Source organism: Lipophrys pholis (genome assembly GCF_963383615.2).
Source record: "Lipophrys pholis genome assembly, chromosome: 13".
NCBI lineage: Eukaryota > Metazoa > Chordata > Actinopteri > Blenniiformes > Blenniidae > Lipophrys > Lipophrys pholis.
This window is the reverse complement of record NC_137632.1, coordinates 5,477,004-5,497,829: the sequence shown is the minus strand read 5'-3', so window position 1 is coordinate 5,497,829 and position 20,826 is coordinate 5,477,004. Positions and strand designations below refer to the sequence as shown.

The 20,826-nt window shown below is 42.3% G+C and overlaps 1 protein-coding gene across 1 annotated transcript; it reads right to left on the bottom strand.

The window, feature by feature from the left end:
• Nucleotides 1-337: 337 nt before the first annotated feature.
• nr0b1 (nuclear receptor subfamily 0, group B, member 1) lies at nt 338-2,014 on the bottom strand. Its single transcript, XM_080479245.1, has 2 exons — nt 1,175-2,014; nt 338-923 (listed from the first exon to the last, which is right to left on the bottom strand). The coding sequence occupies exons 1-2, from the start codon at nt 1,821-1,823 to the stop codon at nt 682-684; spliced, it is 891 nt and encodes a 296-aa protein (XP_080335371.1). The 5' UTR covers nt 1,824-2,014; the 3' UTR covers nt 338-681.
• Nucleotides 2,015-20,826: the final 18,812 nt, after the last annotated feature.

The following is a 20,826-nucleotide window of genomic DNA, read 5'->3' as shown; positions in this document are numbered from 1 at the left end:
GCGGGATACTGATGCTCTCTGGTGGCGCCACATGAAACTTCACCTGCACTGCATAAACAAACTTGAGTGAGTCATTATTGATCCCCAGCTGATGTGATAAACCCCCCGTCAGAAATGTTTGAACTGCTGCTGACATCAACCGGGATGACTCAGAACATTCCCGGTGACACACGTCTGACTGTATTCAAGCACGCCGTCGTCACCACTGCTCATGTACTGAGATAGTTTATCTCCTGCAGAAGATTCCGTCTAAGGACGGATTTCACACACAACTCTCTCCCCCCTGGAAAGTATGTCGGCAGGAACCGATCAGATATGACACACAAAGATGCGCACAAACAGTTCAACTTTTTTATTATTATTATGATAGAAAAATAGTTTTTGTAAAAACAAATAAGTTATGAATTCCAGCAGCTGCTTTGTATTTTTTTTTCCTCTATTATAACATATCTTTCCTTTTTGTTTTCTCTGTGTCCGTCATTGTCACACACTCTCTCTCTCTCTCACACACACACACACACACACACACACACACACTTTGCTTGTGATGGTCATTTCACAGTCTTTGAAGATTTCCACGGGTGCTTGGAGTCGACTCAGTCACTGTTCCTCTGCACTTCGCTCCTGCCGAATGAGAGACCTGGAACATCTCAGTCCACCCGACGGCTGCAAACGTGTGACCTACTTCCCGTAGAACATCTCCATGAGTACCTCCTCGATGTTGACCGAGCCGATGACCGGTCTGAAGAAGAGCTGCGCGACCACCGGCGGGCTGATGGCCCGCAGCATGGACAGTGCGATGAGCAGCTTGGCGAAGCGAGTGGTGTCCTCGCGGTGGATCAGCTTGACGTGTTCGTTCAGAGCCTGGTGAGCCTCTCGACGCAGCGACTGGATGTAGTGCAGGCAGCGAAGACCCTCCAGATCTGTGAGGAGGAGGAGAGGCGAAGGAGACCGAAGTTTAAATAATGGGGAAAGAAAAGTGCTGCAGACATGTACAGCCTGTTGCATGGTGGGCTTTATGGGCACATTTATACATCTTTTCTGTAGCTATAAGCACAATTATTATTTTAGACATCAATAGGAGATAAAGTCCCTTTAATAATCGATGATGATGATGATGATCAAATAATAATGATGGGCTGACAGGTGTCAGGTTGAATAAGTTTGGACCCACCTGGGTTGAACAGCACGGCTCCCTTCAGGTAGGCATACTCCTTGGTACTGATATCCACACTCCAGCACTTCTTCAGGAAGGCTCTGATCGCCTCGATGTCCACCATGGACACCCCGGCGGCCCCCCGGCTCTGGCCGGCGGGGAGCTCGCTGTGGCGGTCGGGCCCCCCGGTGAGGATCCGCTGCAGCATGCTGGGCTCCACCGTCTCCGTGGTGTCGAAGTCCACCCGGTCCTGGGCGAGCCCCAGCACCAGCAGCGGCGCCCAGCCGCTCCGGATGAGCAGCAGCTGGTCGTCCTCCGGCAGCTCGCGGAAGCACGGCACGTTCTTCACGAAGCGCAGCGTCTTCACGAGCACCGCCGACGCCGCCTTGCAGGTGACCTGCGGGGAGCGGAGCACTCCGCGGCGGCGCGTCGAGCCGCACGAGCACGCCTGCTGCCGGAGCTCCTGCAGCGGGGCTGGGGCGGCGGTGGAGGTGGAGGAGGAGGAAGAGGAGGGGGTCTTCTGGAGCGGGTGTTGCGGTGGTTGTTGCTGCGGGTGCTGGAGCTCCTCGGCGGCCGCCAGGCTGTCGCTCTTCAGGATGCTGTACAGAATGCTGCCGTTGGCGCGGCCGCTGGCGCCGCGGCAGCGGCAGCCGTCCAGCGAGGCCATGGCCGCTGCCTGCTCTACATGAGCCGGGGCGCGGCGCGACCCGCCGCCGCCGCTTTGAAGAGCCGGAGGTCAGTGGCGGAGGGAGCGCTGTTTGTCTTCGCAGCCCGATAGCCTCGAGTGCAGGGAGCCACGTTTATATTAGCTCCCGTCTGTCCCTCCGCTCCCAGCCTGTTCACTCTCTCTGCTACTCTGCCTCCCAGGGCACCTCCTCTTCTCTCCTCTCCTCCACCTCCTCCTCTGTCCTCTTCTCCACCTTCTCTCTCTCTTTCTCTCTCGCACACTTTTCACAGCCCCCATACTCCGGATTTACTACTCTATCAACTTTATTTTTGCAATAGATTCAATTCAATTCAACTTTATTCATAAAGCACCAAATACAACACAGTCGTTTCTAGAAAAAATGACAAATACTATTAATCTCTACTGTTAAAGGTTCAAAAGTAATTGAATATATTAAAGTCATATTGTGAATGAATTTGCAACTAATAACCTTCAAAGTTAAAATCATCACTCTGTAAAAGGAGGAAAGTATTCTATTCAACTGTATTCATATCGTCACATAAAACAGTCATCTCAATCCAGAGAAAAACCCAACAATTCCACTTGAACAAAGATAGGCACCAGTGAAAAGGAAAAAACTTAAAACAGGAAGAAACCTGCAGAACCAGACTTTGAGGTGGAGACTGTTCCAGAGACACTTTTTATTTCAGGGGCCGGATTTGTAAAATAGAGCCATAATAACCTTTAAATTCAAACTTTAAAGTTTTTCTCTGTTGTGGCTCAGATGAAAATATCCAACATTTCCTGTGGAAAATGACTACAATCTCAACATAAAGCCAATTTTAATGAAACCTTCTGCTGCAAAATATTGTGAAAAGTCCCAAAACGTTCTCAGCAAAACGTGACGCAAGCAAAAAACTTAACAAAACACACGGATGCAGTGATAAAGCCACTCGCTGCAGACGTGATGATGGAAGAAGATCCAGACCACCAAGTTTCAGTTACACTGTCAGAGAAGAGAGAAAGAGAGTAGAGTCTGGTACCATAAATACTGAATACAAAACATAATGTGTTGTCCATGTCTGTCCACAGAGCCAATCACAGCTTTAAATCACATTTTATGCAGCCTGTCCTAAAATGCAAACATTCTGGGGCCACAAACAAAATAAATAAATGAATTATACAATTTCTACCTTCGATCACGCAGGCAACTTGGTTGTGTCGCCTGTCAAATATGTCATGGAAAGGCTGTTTTCCTCCCAACAAATGTAATCTGAAGCAAATAGCAGCTCTAGTAGATCTTTGTTCATAACCTATAACTTTGATGAAAAACAACAACAACACATTTAGCCTAAGAAATAGTAACTACAATGTAAATATCGATATGTTAACAAGAGAATAGAACGAGATACAGATGTATGTAGTATTTGAAATGTCGATGTTTTGGTATCGATCTGCAACTCGCTAGAGAACAAGAGCAGAAAACAGAGAGGGAATCAGACATCAGTTCTTTCCTCAGCACTACCTTGAATCTCTGGCAGAGCTGTTTATCAGGCGGGAGCCGGTAAAAAATATAGGCCAGAGATGGATCTGAAGGCTTAATTATTTTAGGCACAATTTATATGATTTTCTATGAGAAAGAAGTAGGAAGAGCCGAGCTGTGAAGGCCAGCCTCCAACCTTGACTCGGACACACTGATATTGATTTAACCGTGAAAACTGGAGCCGGTGAATTATGATGTCATGACTCAGTGCTCTCCTTGCCTCTGTCACTGAAGGAGGATGGGGGGAGCAGCATGGGGAGGAGGGGGGGGGGGGTGGAGGTCAGTGAATGAGAGACTGAAAAGGACAGGTTGGGATAAAGCAGACGAATTAGAGGTTTATCTTAATTGCTCCGAAGAGGGTTCACAGGTTAGGGTTGACTGCTACCTGAGGGGGAGAGGGAGGAGGGGGGCGGGTGCGGGGGCTCTTGGGAAATCTGAAGTGATTGCACAGGAGTTTAACCAGGCGGAAAGGAAGGAAAGAAGTTGTCAGATTGAGTAAAACCGAGTGAACACAAGTGAAAACTTTGAAGCTGAGGTTCCGGTTCCTATATAGCCTGCATGCTGGGTAAAGGCCAGAGCACTTCTGGTGTAGCCATGTAACGAATACCCTCACACTGTCAAACAAGGGGCTTCAAAGAAGGTTGTCATTGGTGTGGATAAAGGACGACATTGAGTGCATGGTTACATTCATGAAATAGCAGTAAGCAGGACCTCGGTGTCCCTTAGTCCGTTGCTTTGAAGGACGCAGTCTTGAATAGAGACAGGATGAAAAACTTTTGCTGTATTGCTACGACATTGTTCAGAGGCCGAATGTCTTTGTATTGATTTAGCTGAGAGAAGAAAAAAAACAGAGATTTTTCACATGTTTATATCAAGGACACTGCGGGATAAACAGCCTTCACTCAGCCTGTCTCTTCTCCTGCTCAAGGCCCAGCCAGCGCAGGTTATAAAAATCCTTCCGTCTCAAGGAGAGATTACATTATGTCTCGTTGCAAAAGCACAGAGTTGAAAAGACAGCTACTGCGCTCTGTCGCTCTTTGTCTTGCTACTGGGTTCTCTTTTTCTTCCTATGTTTATAATATTTATCTGGTTTGTACAAGAAGTACTTAAGTAGCTCTCCACTCCACCACCGTTCCCTGTGACAGTAAATTCAGTCTGTTAAATACTTCTTGAAGCTCCTGTGTCCCTCGACCCGAGGCTTCTAATGTGCTGCCAGTGTTGAACCTTCAACCTCAAAGTTACAAAAAAAATTTTTTTTTTTTTAAAAAAGGCAAATTATGACTGTAAAACGAAGAATATTTACATTTGATTGGATTTTTGGACTTAAATGTTTTACTTTGTGTAAAAGATCCAGAGCTTAAAGAGCTTGGAACGACATCCAAATTCAGCCAATGAGCAACAACCTGCTAATAGTGTAATAGGATATTGGAGCCATGGCAGCAAACATTTTGCAAATGACGTAGTTAAGTATAACATGGAGTAGTATTTTCAGAAACCCATTCAAAATGTAATAAAGGCAGCCAATATTGAAATAATACATAAATGAATACAAAGCTTTTATTTCTCATTTTGTACATTTTGGTCATGAAAAATAAGGCTCAAGGATGGTATTGTCACTCTATTCATTCACTGAGGATAAATACTCTGCAGAATCCACTCAGTTATGGTTCTAAAATATCTTTTCCTATTATTATTATTATTACATTGTTGGCAATTTATTAATTTATTGGCCTTTTTATATTCAAAATGGACTAAATTATTATATTGCTGGTAATTATTGCTTTAATGGCTATTATTCCATTATTTGTGGCCAATCAATCTCAAAGGAAGAACATGCAAACCCCAAACAGCACAGCAGGATTATTATTGCAACAACATAGTACCAGTATGGTAAAACTAACCAGCTTCAAAATGATATAAACCAGGAGTCCAACCACTTCACCGCCAGGCAGCCTGCTTCTGTCACGTCACAGGCGGCTTAAAGGAAAACTGTGAGATTACCAACACTGAAGCTGTCCAACTACTTCCTCCTTAAAGTTTCAGTCTATTTTACTTCCATCTCTTTTATACCGCTTTTATATCGAGTTCATGGTCGTTAGGAGCCGGAGCCCATCCCAGCTTACTAAAGGTATATGCACTCAGATTCATACACCGATCCATAGTCACAGTCGAGTCTTCAGGTAAAGGCACGTGCAGGTCTTCAGACTGTGGGAGGGAACTAGAGTTTCACACACACACACACACACACACACAGTGACCTTGCAAACTCCAACCTATGACATTCTCATGATGAGGCGAGAGTCCCTTACACTACGCCACTGTGTGGTCCTGTGTCACTGTGAGCTATTTATTTATTTGTTTATTGTGTTTTTACCAGTAGATTACATGGAGGGTTTTTCATTTGTTGATTTGTTTTAACTAATTCAAAATAAACAGTTTCCCAGCCATGAAAATACAGCCGACAGCCATTAACCACTGTATGCAAATCCTCTGAATTACAAATAGAAACCTACTGGGTTTTTAATGTGCTCTGATTTCCCGATTCGTTCGTCCAGTGTCAAGTAGAAAACCCTCCAGGTCCTCCCAGCCCGCATTCAAAATGTGTCTGTATGACAAATAGAATGATAGAAGTAATTTTGTCGTTGTCAGCACATTAGTACAGGACGTCATGGACCGTGTTGAATAGTAAACAAAGACACTGCCTATCTGTTTTGTAAGAGCCAGCTGGATTGCATGCGTACATGATTTTCTGGAAATCACTCACGCATTGATAAACAATCTTTGTGGAGAAGGGTGAAGCGGCAGGCAGGAACAGCAACAATGACGTTCACCATATCGAGCTCTAAGCGTACAACACCACCGGTTACTGCAGGAACCGTGTCACAGATTCACTTTGATCAGCTCCAAAGTAGATTTAAGTAACCTGCTGATGGTATTTTCATGATATCAGAGTTTAGGTGCATGTACAGATTCAGTTTAGGGTTTTTTGTTTTTTGGTGATTTGCAGCAGACCTCTTTCTCTGGCCGGGTGCCTGCTGGGCCAGTGCCCAGTTTTAAATGTCTTAGCATGGGGAGGCCCCCTCTCAGGACCGCCCATCATTTCAGAGATATGAACACTTCTCACAAAACACAGCTCCCTGGCAAAGGGAGTTTTTCTGCTCACCGAACTTAGATTCACATAAAAGAAAGTTTTCCAACCTGTGTGTGTGTGTGTGTGTGTGTGTGTGTGTGTGTGTGTGTGTGTGTGTGTGTGTGTGTGTGTGTGTGTGTGTGTGTGTGTGTGTGTGTGTGTGTGTGTGTGTGTGTGTGTGTGTGTGTGTGTGTGTGTGTGTGTGTGTGTGTGTGTGTGTGTGTGTGTGTGTGTGCGCGCATTTCTTAAACTCACTGCTGTGACACCCAGACACAGAGTCAGACAGCGTCAGACGTGCTGCCATTTTGTGTCAAGTGGTGAAATTTAGAGCAAGGTCGGAGCCGGAGAGAAGATATTTCCTCAGACAAAGGGCATGGGAGAGTGGGAGCGACATGAGAGTTTCAAAGTGGGAAACCAGAATGACAAAGTAAAAGTCGTGCAAAGAAAATTCAAGTGCTTTTAGGTTTTTCGATTTTTGAACAGGTGATTTGTGGAAACCCGAAACGGTTTTGTCTGGAATCTGAAATTTCCGCCGGATTTCTCAGCCTCCTTGAAGAACACACCTCTTCAACTCCTGAGTTCATTATATCACTAGATTGGATACTAATTCTGAACTTTTATCAGTTTCTGAAGTTAATCTACCAAAACCTCTTCTTTTTTTTCTTCAATAAATACGTATTGTTTGTACATTTGCAACTGTAAGCGTTTCCTGAAGGCTGATCACACAAATGAAACTCCGAGGTTGCCATGACCCAAGGAGGCAGCTCTTTGGCACATTCAGCCGAGCCGGCCTTGAAACACAATTGTGGAGAAAAAGAAGAAAAAAACACACACAAGGTTTTTACTAAACACTTTGGGGCCTAGACACCCACAGACACTCCAAGAAAGGTCTCAAAAACTTAAGAGGACAACTTTGTATGATTCAAGGCCGTGCATTAAATGGCTCTGCTGGAAAAGTCTTGCACCACATTGTTTGTTGATTTGTTGGGCACTCTTCTGGCGGTTGCTATAGTGACTGCCTCCATTTTCTCTCTGTGGCTGCTCACATAAAGGACCGTGTCCTTGTCTCCATAATAGTTACAAATTGAATACTGCACTTTCCAAGGACTCATGTCACCAACTTACAGCAAAGTGAAAGTGTAGAGGCGCGTGTGTGCGTGCATGTTTGTGTCGGAGCGGATGGAAAAATAAAAAAAATAAAAAAAATAGAGACAAGTTGGCTTTAGATGTGCTGAATAAATGAAAGGTAGAATGTATATTTAACACGAAAGGTAATTCAAAAGCAGGAAAGAAAAAAAAAACGCACAAAGCGAAAGACGCAACGAAACACAAGAGCGAGACAAACAAATGTTCAAATTAAAACATTGAACAGTAAATGAGTGTGATGGAACAATGGGAGGTTTCACCTGCTTTGTGGTTGTCAAAGATAAACTGCAACATTTCAGATTCAATTTTGTATGTTCCTGCCGCTCGCTCTCAAACGTTCTCCGCTCCGTTTGATGTTTCAACAAAAATCACATTCAACGTGAACAAAGGAGAGTTTTGGAAGTTTAAGAGGAGAACGGTTGTGTCCCATGACGAAGACCTGTTTGCTCTTCACCTCCGTGTCGGGAGGATCGCTGCCTCAAATCCATTTCAACTGCTGGGTGAGTCGACAGAGGTGGAGGCTTTGCAGTGTTGTCGGCCATTGTGGAGGTAAATTATTGCAAGCCATCGGTGGTCATCAGCTGTCCACACACACACACACACACACACACTAATTGCTAGAATCGCAGAACTCGCAGCTTAGTTGGATAAAGCAGAACAGAAGATGGATCGACATATTTAAGTATGTTCACCATTTCACCCTCCAGTCACAGTTTCATAGTGAACATCCCCGCCGTCGTTTCTTCACAAATCGAGGAACCGACGGGCGTCAACAGTATTCAGTGTTTCCTGCACATCAGAAATGAATTGATCTCGCCAGTCTTGTTAAAACGGTCTTAATAATCCACTAAAAGACAACAAGCTTAGTTCATCTATTTAACTATAGTATCTGCGTTTCCTTTCTCCGATATGATGTTGCAGGCGGCCCACAGCCTCGACGCTGTCGTGGAACTTTTGAAGTTCTGCATCGAGGTTGTACAGGTACGTCTAACAAAATTACAATATCGTCATTTCAGGAAGGGAAACTGTTATTGTATATAGATTCATTACACACAGAGTGAAATATTTCAGGCCTTTATTTCTTGTAAGTTTGATGATTATGGCTTACAGATAATGAAAGCCTAAAAATCAAGAGTCTCAGAGACTTAGAATATCACATAAGACCAATCAAAGAAGGAGGTTTTAAGCACAAATGTGAGGCTTCTGAAAAGTATCTTCATTTCCATGCACTCAAGACTTGGTTGGGTTTCCTATTGCAGGAGTTACTGCATAAATGTGCTGTGGCAAGAAATACAAGCGGGAACTATTTCACTCTGTGTGTAATGAATAAAATACTAGTTTTACTTTCTGAAATGACTGACAAAAACTTTAACATGATATTCTAACTTTTTGGGATGTACCTGCTCGGTTTAAATTTGAGCAGCCACAGATTCTCACAGGGGGGAAAGAGATTACTCAGCAAATCACGGTGCTGCTCCATCTCCTGGAAGTGCCCCCCCCCCCGTTTCCTTAGCGGTGCAGGTTCTTTTTCGCAGTGAGTTGTGTTTAATAACCCCCATCAGTTAACCAAAACAGCCCGGCCTCCCTGTGATAAAACACAGCTTCGCTCATTGTTTACCTCAGCTGTGAACCTCTCACCGAATGTAGAGCGGCGCGCACGCACACGCGTAACACACGCGTGTGATAGGATGGTTCACAGCCTGTTTGTCTCTCCTCTCGTAACAGTGTTCAAGGTCGGTGTGCGAACACAAGGTCACCCTGATTACAACAAACAAAGCTGCAGATACGCCGGCTTTCAGGCCAGACACTCAGGATTTTGTTATTACGCCGTAATGGGAGGCAGTCAGAATAAATAAAATATGACGTATGGGGATTTTCATTTATTACTCATTACTGGTTCAAGGTTATGTCACACAATCACTCTGTCATATTGTATTCATGCCATTTTATTATTCTTGTTTTATGTGCTTATCAATGGGGGGAAATATAAACACTGCAATTATTTAACGCTCCACGAAAACGATGACTTGAATACAAAATTTCCATTTAAAACTTGTGGAATTTTTTAAAAATAGAGACATTTCAATGCAAGGAAAATTTAGCTGTATTCAGACGCAAGGCAATCCATAGTGCTTTACAAGGAACTCAGGGCGATAAAGTTCCATCTGTTAAAAAAAAGTATAAAGAAAAGACATTTAACAATTGTAGACGTGTACAATATGTTACTGTTACTTTCAAATACTCATGCATTCCATTGTATCGCGTTGTTATTGTATAAAGGTTATTATCAGTTTTCAATTGTGTGTTTTTATATCTCCAAAAAATGTTTCAAACCTCTGAAAGTTACACTCAATCACTTCCAATCTGAATTTGCACATAACTGAACAAAATAAGGTTTTTATTTTGTTTATCACTGAATGTGGAAAAGAACTGAGATTACCTGTAATAATTTAGCACTCATTATTTGGCAGGGATCATTTTAACAAATTCTGTAACTTCTCGTCTCGTTTAGTTTTGAAGTATAAAGCGTTCCATTACGATGAGCCATGATCAGCCATTAGAACATTTTAATCTCCTCTCTGCAAAAATAGCCGTGACGAGTCGAGGCACCATGAAGTTATCGTGAGCTCAACGGGCTTTCATTTAACCTCCAACATCAACAAGCCTTGGCTTCCCACGACCCTGTTACCAGGCCAACGATTTTATTTCATTACTTCGACCACTTTGACCACCGATTTGACGTCTGTCAAAGTGGCGCCACCTTCAAACTAAACAAGTTTTCGGGGCAAAATGTTTATCTGTTGCTGAATATTTAAGCTCCACTAAACAGCTGTCTTAATAAAAAAAAATAAGCTGTGTTATTGTCACTGATGAACAGATGATTGATCTGAGTTGATCATTAAAATAACCCAACATAACCAAAGTTAAATGAATCTACACCAGCAGGGACAGTATATCAATGCTTTTAACTGCACTGTATCCTAATGTTTTCTCTCTGTCTGTTTTAATTTTGGGGAAAAAGGTTGAAACAAGCCCACAACAATGCATCAGCGTTCAGCATGTATATCTGATTCATACAAGGCAAGCACAGGTCCATATGCAACACTTGGCAGCATGAACAAACACATTTTCCTACATGGATCATATTTGTTCAGCTTGCTCCCGCCGAATATTTTCCCAAAGTCAGGCTATAGATACCAGTGTTTTTAAAAAAAAAAAAAAAAAAAAAAAAAAACTGTAAATGCATACTGAGCGGTGGAAATAAGGCTGTTATGCTGTCTGTGCGACCAGCAACTCCAATTATTAATATGCTGACATTTAATTAGAGGAGGATCTTCGGCTCTGCAGTCTTTAGGTGTGTTTCCAGTTCAAGGTGGATCCAAGGAGTGAAGAGCCACACTGACATCCATCTGGGGCATGATGCCCCGCAAATTACCGCCTCGGGCCACTTTCCAACCGAGCATGGGAGTCTTGAGTGGGGCCAGACCGCATGGCAACCAGCTGCCAACAAATATGACCAGCGTGTTCATGCTGGATGTCTGAGCTTGTCGAGGGCTTTGTGTAACATCAACAGAAACTCATCAGTCCATCCTCATTTAGCAGCATATGTGGTTTTATTCTTATTTCTTTAAGCTTAAAACAGGATAGAAAAACTGTGATCTCTGGAGATTCACTGGATGTTTTCTCAGCTCAGATGGTTTGTATTAAGTCTTCTCTGGGCTCATCCTGGACGTATGGCGACTCAGTAACAGGAGGGGCTGCTGACAGCAATCACTTCAACTTAAACACTTTAACACCTATTAACAATTGGTGATGGAAAACATCAGCCACCTCTCTGATTAGAAGGAAGTATAATTACTGTGGGTATTCCTGTGTGGACAGAAGAGGTGGATGGATTTCACTCATGCGGCGCTTTTCTCCCAAACCACCCAAGTGCGTTGTCACATTCACCCATTCATACACTCTCACACGTCTGCCAAGCCAGGCACTCGGTCTGTCCACTGGGACTCCCTCAAGGACACTTTGACATGTGGACAGATAGGGGATCGAACCTGGAACCTTTCCATTGAGAACCTTTTTACAAGAGGTTGCTGCAGCAGGTTAATGCAGTTTATATGATAGACTTGGCTGGTTTTGGTACTGGAAGCCAAGCCTGCCACAACCAGCCCTTTCTCAAAGTCTCCACCCAATGTGTGTGAGTGTAAAACTATTTACTATGGCGCACCACCGCCGTAGTAAACAGCTCTTCTGCACATGCTCAGTAGACGGACAGTAACAACGTTTGCCTCCAGAGTGTCACGACTCCCAGTTCCATTTTCTCCTCGGACTTGGTACTTTTATAGTTGCGTCACCGTAATAACAATCTAACTTAGTTTTTCTGTCAAGACGAAGGCCGGTGTGCCCGCCATTGTTAATAGAATAGGAGTGTTTATAGCGTATTGTTCTCTGTGCATGTGTGTGTGGTTTCATTACAAAAACAACCAACAGCACCCACTAGAGGCCAACATACTACTTACATTGTTTTCAGTGTTTCTGCTTTTTGCTTGAACGGGACATCATTTTCAAATGCTGCCAAAACAAAACCCCAAAACTTTTTTTTTGTGTTTTCACTTGAATGGTTGAGGTGTAAAGAGTCTCTGTCAGTGAGATTCTACAGTGTAAATAGTCGTGAAAGTTTCCAAACTTGTTGCGTACATCCAGTAAGCACGGTTCAAACTCCACTGTTCTGATTTTAGTCTCCATCAACTCCAAGCAGAGTAATCAAGTGCTTCTCAAATGTACTTTTACCTACTGCGAATTTGTAAAAAGGTGCACGCAAAGAGTATGTAAGCTTTGTCCAACGTTTTAGAAGATCAAGAGGATATCAGAACAGAATAGTGTGTTGTGGAGGCTGAGAAAGATGAGTCGGCTTTCTTTATTGTTCACCTGTCGAACATTTCTTTATGTGCGTAACCGCACTTACTCTTTTAACACCTCCCATCACCCCCCCCCCCCCCCAACCCAACCCACACACACATACACACACACACACACGTCAGTGACACACCCTCCCCATTCCGGTTGAGAGAACCTCCCTCCAGGTGCACACCACAGTGTTTAATTATGTTAAATTCGTCTACTTTTTCTTGCCGTTATTATTATTTTAAATGGCATGAAAACATTCAAGAATTTCTGTCTGCGGTTAATAAAATATTTCTAGTCTATTATATTTTAGTTCGCTTCAAGTATTAAAAACTTTTCCACACTTGAAAAGCAAAGCCACAAACATAATTACAGCTGTAACTTGGCAGAGTGAGGGAGAGGCGGGACGCTGCAGTTGTAATGTCCTTGTTGTGGATAGATTGTGTGTTCAACATATGCCACTGGGATATGAGCTAATTAGCCAAGGTTGAGTGGGACCCTTGGGGTGGTGGGGGTGGGTTAACATGTAGGGGGGGGGTGGTGCCAAGGTCAATATTATGAGTGTGTGTGTGCTACCAGATCCATAAAGCGAGACGGTCCCTCTCTGAGGGGCCTCGTTTGATTCAGTGCCCCCTCCACTTGAGTCCATCTTCACTGTGGTGACACACGCCTCCATTCAGGTTATTTCACTCTGCCTGTACTTTCCCAGCCAGTCACAAAGGATGTTCTCAGGGGAGACTCATAAAAATTCATTTACAGACAACAGCTTTTTTTTAATGCTTCACCCGGCTCCGGTGTGGAAGCCTCTTTCGCTTGTTTTCAAACCTCCTTCATCGCCTGTCCGTATACCATCATCCCTCCTCCAATCTATTCATCTCATCCAGATACGTACTGTATATGTCACCCCATGAAATGATGTTTCCTTTTTGTATGTATTATTCTGGAAATAAAGGTAACACATGCATGTGTGCGCGCTGGTGAATGAAATATTGTTGCAATGGAGCTGTAATTTATGTCCCTCCTATCTCATCCTTTATTGGTCTCACAGTGACTACAGTATGAATATTTAGCCTCACAGCATATCGAGGACAGGGTCATGTTTGCATAAGGAGGTAAATTATGACACCAATAATAATGTCTGCGAGCTAGGAAAGATGTAGGGGGTGTATGCGTGTGGGGGGTAAATGGAAAACAAAGCAGAGCTCACATGAGGAAGGCTTAGTATCGGTGGAAAACAGTGGTAGGTGAAGCACTGACTTAGAAAAAAAAAAAAAGTAAATGGTTTTAGCGCTTTCTTTATTTCAAGACATAAAAGGCAGGTCTTTTTCATCCACATCCGTCAGAATTCACATTAACATCCATCAATGAGATACTCTCCGTTTGAAACTTGCACACCTTGAACAACAACAAAGGACATTTTCACACGTCTGAATGTGATTCACCAGCAGACAACGACTTGCTCTTGTTCTCATGTTTAATCACTGCAGGGACCAGGTATTTTGTAGTATGTGTATGTGTAGTCAGTGCAGCCATAGATTGAGCCAACGGAGTAGCATCACGTTTCCTATCATGTTGGTCCACTCCCACCACTTTTTCCTAGTGAAACATCGGGATTTTATCGATAAATATCTAAACTTCAGACACACTTTTTTTATGTTGCACAAACAAAGTAGTAGTGAATTATCTCCAGCATGTAATTTAACATTTTGGAATTTTAGACTATAATTCACATGAGCAAATAACTGGGACGACAGTTCCAGGCTACTTATTGGAATTAGGATGTAAGTAACTGGGGAAGCATTCAACTGGCTGTAAAAACAGTGAAATGTCCTCCTACAGAAATATTAGTGTGTTATTGTGTCATCCATGAATTTTAACTGTCATGCATCAGTCTGCCACTAGTGGGAGCTCCAGCTGCATTGGTACAAACACGCCACTCTCGTGCTCCGTTCTGAGAAGATAACGTTGCTCATCACGACAGTCATGATCTGCCTCAAACTTATTTTGTTAGACCTTAAAGGATTACAGAAGTTAAATAAATATATTTCGTCGGAATACACGATGCAAAATATTAACCTCCAGAGTAACACACGGTGCAAAATGCCTCATAGTTCAGCAACATTTAAAAGTCGATTCAGTTGTTTTAAATTGTGACTAAAACATTCTAAAATCTCTTAATATACATTTTGGAACCGTGTATAAAATGCTTCATTCTAAATTGCGTTAAACTTGGACTGTTTTCTGAGCACCTATAACTTAAATAACTTAAATCATTTTAAATAAAATTTCCAAGTTCATAGAAAGTCAAGTCATTGATGTGCAGTAAAATGTTGTCTTTCACGAGTAGAGAAAGAAAAAAGAAATATAAAGTTTTCTCAGAGTGACAAGAACTAAGAACTAAGAAGTAATTTATAAAACCTTTCAAGTGAAAATGAATCATTGTTGCATTTTCATTTTAGAAAAAGTTTCATGTTTACGCTGCAACATTTTGGAGAAAAAAGAAATGTTGACACGGAAACTGCAGAAATGCTGAAAATGATATTGTTTTCATGTTGGGCCACTAGTGGGTGCTGTGGTTGTTTTTGTGATGAAACCACACAACACACACACACACACACACACGTCGACACGGAGTGCTTTCCAAAAGGTGGGCTGGGCTCTTGAGAACATAGAAAACAAATTGTGATTGCCAGTGACTTGATTTAATCGCTTCTTTTGCACCAGCCACACCCACTTTTAATTTCTAACCAATCACATGTACAGTTACCAGACGCCAGAAGAATGAAAGGTTCTGCCCGGATGATGAGTGGAGAACAAGTGAGAGCTACTCAAACAGAAGAGAATAAAGAACACGTCTGTGTGTAAATTAAAGGTTTTACCACCCTACAACTTCACAACTTTAACTCTGAGTTCTATAAAACAATCATTTTCCATAAAAACTGACCGTGTCTCTGCACTTGTTTTGATTTGGGTTTGTTACCGTCCGTATGGGTGTTTTTAGAATAGGGCATGACAGCTACTTGAACAGTGACAATTGCCTGAAGTTCTGATGCATGTCACATTTTGCCAGAATTAATCTAATGCTTGATTCTTTTATGAGAAGAAGTTCTTTCCAATTATGCTTCCTTCTTTTACATTTTCAAGTTCATCCACTGGCCTTGCTTAACTAGAAAAATTGCTTTCGCTCATCATTCTGCCTCCTCTTCACAACTTATTTGTACCAGTAAATTTTCTCTCTCTATTCAGACGGTTGCTTTCTATACATGTTTGCTTTTGCCAAGGCCAAGGCCTTCACCAAATGCCAATTGAACTTGTTGAACTTCCTGTTTATAGGAGACAATCTTTTTCTACCTTGGCAGGCACTATATTGCATTTTTTCTTTTTTTTTTTTTACATTTGTCTTTAAACTCCATCACCTGTATGTCTGCACTTCGTCTTCAGTCGTTTCACCTAAACGATTAGATTGAGTCCATGTTGATAAGTAGAAATTGGGCCATAGCGGGAAAAGACAGTCTTGTGGAGATTTGTTAGTGACGACGGTTATTTCTCTGCTCCAAATAATTGATTGAAACGTTTCTAGCACTCAAGGATGGATTAAAAACGGAATAAAGAGAGCAACAACCATAACCCAAAGATCCTTGAGGAGCAAAAAAAAAAACACCTTTTTCTTTTGTTAGTTTTCTTTGCGTAGTTAAGATACATTTCTGGAAAACAGGAAAACATCCCCGACTGACACCATCAAACAAGTGTTCTGCAGAAATCCTTGAAGATAATACAATTGTAATATTAAAGGATTAAGTTATTCCAGACACAACCTGCCTCTAGATAAATGTATTTTCTGGGAATATCACCCTAAAATCCTCTTTGCCACTGCAGAGCCAGAGTATGGAGGACGGGAGTCATGGGAGAAGAGGAAGTGAACTATTTGGTCGACAACCTTTTTTACATCCAGCGGCTCCTTTTGGCCGCGAAATACAAACCTCATCTAATAGAAAATCTTTTGTTCCTGCTTTGCTTTAGTTACCTTTTGTACAAACAAACGAAAGCTGATCTCAGGGAAGAAAGAGAGCTAAACTAAAAACTAAAGTACAGCTAATCAGTTTGGGGAATAATGAGAACACCTTTATTTTTTTTTTTTTAAAGCAGTCACAATCGCAAATACCTGATTAATATCTCAGTATTGATAACAAAGTGTTAATTTGTCATATATGATAGTGGTTGTACTGCTGTTGAGCCGCGAACTCTCTGTTCGCATTGGCTTTAAGGGAAGTTGCTTTTATTAATACAATTCAATTCAACTTTATTGATAAAGTGCCGAAAACAACAGAGAAAACCCAACAACTGAACTTCTACGGGAAACAGCCCATCAATCGATTTGAACCATCTCTTAGGTTCACAGCTCGCCACACCGTACGACACCGATCGAGTTAACGTTGGGCCACGACGTGAAGTTTGCTGCGTGCAGATTGCACGATGAAAACCCCACGCTGAATCGCAGCCTGCGATGTACGCGAGTCGAGCTGATTGTGCCAGAGCGACACGTCCGATCCAGAAACATGAGCGGAGCCTCGCCGTTGTGACATTCATGTGTTTGGAGAGAAATCCCCGCTCAAATAAAGAGCAGGAGGAGATTACGGGTGCAGTTGTTGCTCGGAAAGGGAGGCCAAGTTGAGATGGCAATTTTGCAAAAGGATGTTGAAGTAAATACTGGATAGCATCGACACAACAAATTAGAAAATCGTAAATCTAAGACTGTCAGAGTTGAAATTAACACTGTTTAAGGGTTTATACAGGAACCATGACTCCAGTGTTAAATTCACACTTTGTAAAGTGTTAAAGTTATCAACACTTTTGCAGTGTTAATAACTTTAACACTTACAGTGTTGGTTAAGAAACATTTTTACAGTTTTATCAACAGACACTTATGGTGTTAAATTACAATAACCAACACCATTTAGTGTAACCTAACCAAGTATCCCAGTGTTAACTTTTAATATCAGTACTGGAGAAAATACACTAAATCAGTGTTTAGAGTTCACTCTTTAGTTACTGATGGCGTTACTAATCAACACTGTCCAGGTGTTTAAGTCACACTTTAAAAGTATTAATGTAACATTTCAAAATAAGTGACAGTTTGTAAGTTAATTTCTAATTGAGGCGAGAATTACCCAGTATTGTTACATGTAAGTGAACATTTACTTTTAAGCCAACTACAATTACTAGAGGCTCTTGATTTGACACCCATGAACAAGAAACACCACGGCAGGACTGCATGACACACAAAACCCTCTGCTATCCCGGTTGCCAACTTTCAAATATTAAACTTAACTAGATCAACTAACTAACTACATGAACTAAGCAACAAAAACAAAACACAACACAATCATTCCCAACACTAACAAGCCTAATATAACCCCAAATAAAGACATTTGAAACTCCGCCAACCCAACTCCCAGAATGCATTGCAGCGATCAGCTCTGTGACGCTACATCATGTTTCAGCTGGCAAAGTGTTAATTTAACAAAATCTAGATCATAAAACACCATTAAACAAACTTAAACAATTCTGCACGTCGCTGCTCTCAATGATGTTGATTTTACACTTAATTTACTCTTTTGTAGTATCAAATTACCTCTCTTCAGAATACTTTTATTAGGGCCTCAGTTAACTCTGGATATTGACTCCACCACTAGGGGGCGTTTTACTCCAGCTGGTGTCGTATTAACTCTGATGGAGTCAATGCATTATGACACTTCATATTTAACTCTGGGTTATTTACTGTGGATGTTCAAAGTAACACTCATAGAGCTAAACGCTTTTAACTCTGCAATTTACCACTTTAGCACTTTAAGTTTTATCTGCAGCATAGAGGAGTTTTTACTAAAACACCGGAGCCTCAACACTTTACTCTAACATGCCTAATTTAACACTTGCGATTTTGCTGTGTACTGGCGTTTTCTCTTATTTTCTGTTATTGTCGCTCATTTTCCAACAACACACGCGACATTTAAACACAACGGGTCGCGATCACCCCAAATACCAAACTCTCTCAGAATTTTGTCTCGGGTTGTCTTTGGTCGTGACGCCATGACGACGGCTGTCCTTGAACCGGTCTCACTTTGTTAACGCAGAACCACGACCAACGATTCTCCTACGATTGCTTTCCTTCGTCTGCGACGGCCGAAAGTCGCTCAGTGTGTAGCGGCTTTTAGTAACTTTAGCATTAACGCTAGTGCACAATCAGGAGTTGCTTTCCCCTTATTTTTTTGTTAAATAACTAGTAGAGTAATTTCCCATATTAAGGTAATTATCTACGGTAATAAAGTACACATTTTTGGGAGAGGCTCATTTTTGCACCGTGGAAGATCCACGCAAAGCTTCGTGTCGGAGGCAGTGTCGTGATTTGAAGCGAGTAAGAAGAAATGGTGACGTGTTCAAGGAGCAGCAATGCAACGCCGGGATGTGTTTAATGGCGCCGACCACCGCTGTCTGCGACTCCGCCTTCATCTCAATACAAACATGTCGTCGACGTAACTCCTCGTCTTCTTGGCATTTTCCAGCCGTTCAGCAACACAATGTCTGCAACCATTAGGATTTGTCAGATACATAAGTTTAATAGTAAAAAAAGATCATGTGGATAAAATCTTTTTTTTTTTTTCTTTCTTTTTTTTTTCCTGCCAGTTTCCATCCACACTCGGTGCGTGCAGTGATAAATAGTCAAACATGAACACATTATGTTTCCCAGCTCTTTGAGAGCCGGATCCCGCTGCACCGCCGGCTCTCAAGGTCTCCTTCTGTCTGCTCCGGCTGAACCAAGGTCACTCGCACCGCTGCCGGCTCCCGCAGACCTTGAGCGACTAACTGACCGGGAAATGTGCCTCCTCCCGTTCCACCACCGACGTGTCCCGGTGTCAATCAGCCAGATACAGAGCAGCGCTGTCGTTAAACGTTCCAGGTAGTCGTTTGCTCGCCGCAGTAGGAGTCATTTGAAGACAAAAAAAAAAAAAAAAGGCCTTTGCTCAAGGGCATTATTGAAAATAAGAAATGGGAGTTCAGCTTCTGAACAAATGTTAATTCAATTAAGTGCCCTTGGCTACAGTCCATCACGACTCCGCTTGTGTGCATGTGAATGTAATACACGTATTACTCCTGGAAAAACAAACAAACATGCAATATGTATGTGTTTGTGGGTTTTTTTTCGCCGACGTGAGCCGACATCCACGTTGTTGAAGCTCCAATAAATCCCCGATAGTCACCAGACCAATCAAGGTGTTTTTAATCACAGCCCCATAAAAAAAAAAAAAAAAGAAATGTAAGTAAACGTACATGACAGTTCCAATCAACAAGGCTAAATACCAAAAGCTTTTTAAATAAAGCCCAGCCTCAGAGTGCTACAGGCATTAAAGCCACAATAGTGAGAGCGTAACGGGGACCTTGGTTTTGATATAAAATCTTGTGGCCTTGCCTCTACTGCCCTCCATGTTAAAAGCTCTTTGTGACGAGGAAATTACTTTATGAACCTCTGAAAGACACTCCAACACTTCAACCGCCCTGTTAGTTTCATTGCCAGGCCATGAGAGAAGTGCCCCCCCCCCCACCTCTATTTTTTTCAATCACTCCAACTTGCCATTGGATTTCATCCGTCTCTGTCCCTGCTCTTATTTCATGGTTCTCCCTCATTACTTGACCTTAATCTTTTTCTAAAAGAGAAAAATTGCAACTGATTTTTTTTTTCAAAAAGTTAAAACTTGTTGCTTATTTATTTATTATTGCCTTTGCAGCCTAATAAAGACAGAGGACAACATTTGTAAAACTGTTGAGGAGGAAAAGTAAAAAAATAAATAAATAAATAAATCTGTTGGGTGAAGTTGAGGATTTGTGAGTAAAGAGTGTGAGAGAGATGCTGCATGTAGCATGTTTTTCATTTTTCCCAAGGTCGGTGGAAATCGGTTTATTTGAATGCGCTCACTTGGCATTGGGTGAATCATGTTTATATGTGCGTGTTTAGGTCTGAAAGGACTCTGCTCCTTCAGCGTGTACCTGGCGTGCTCCGGACGGAAAGAGGCAGAAATACCACGCGTGTGTCTCGGCGGCCTTGAGACTTCACACGACCGCGGTACTCGGCTCCGTAAACACAGTTTTCCTCCTGCGACTCTCCGGACAGGAAACAAGGAAGCTGATCAAACGTGGGCTCAGGAGGAGGCGGCGCCGCGGAGCGAGAATAGAATAGAGTCCTACAGAGGCATTTTAACGTGGAGGATTGTGAAACGACAAATACACTG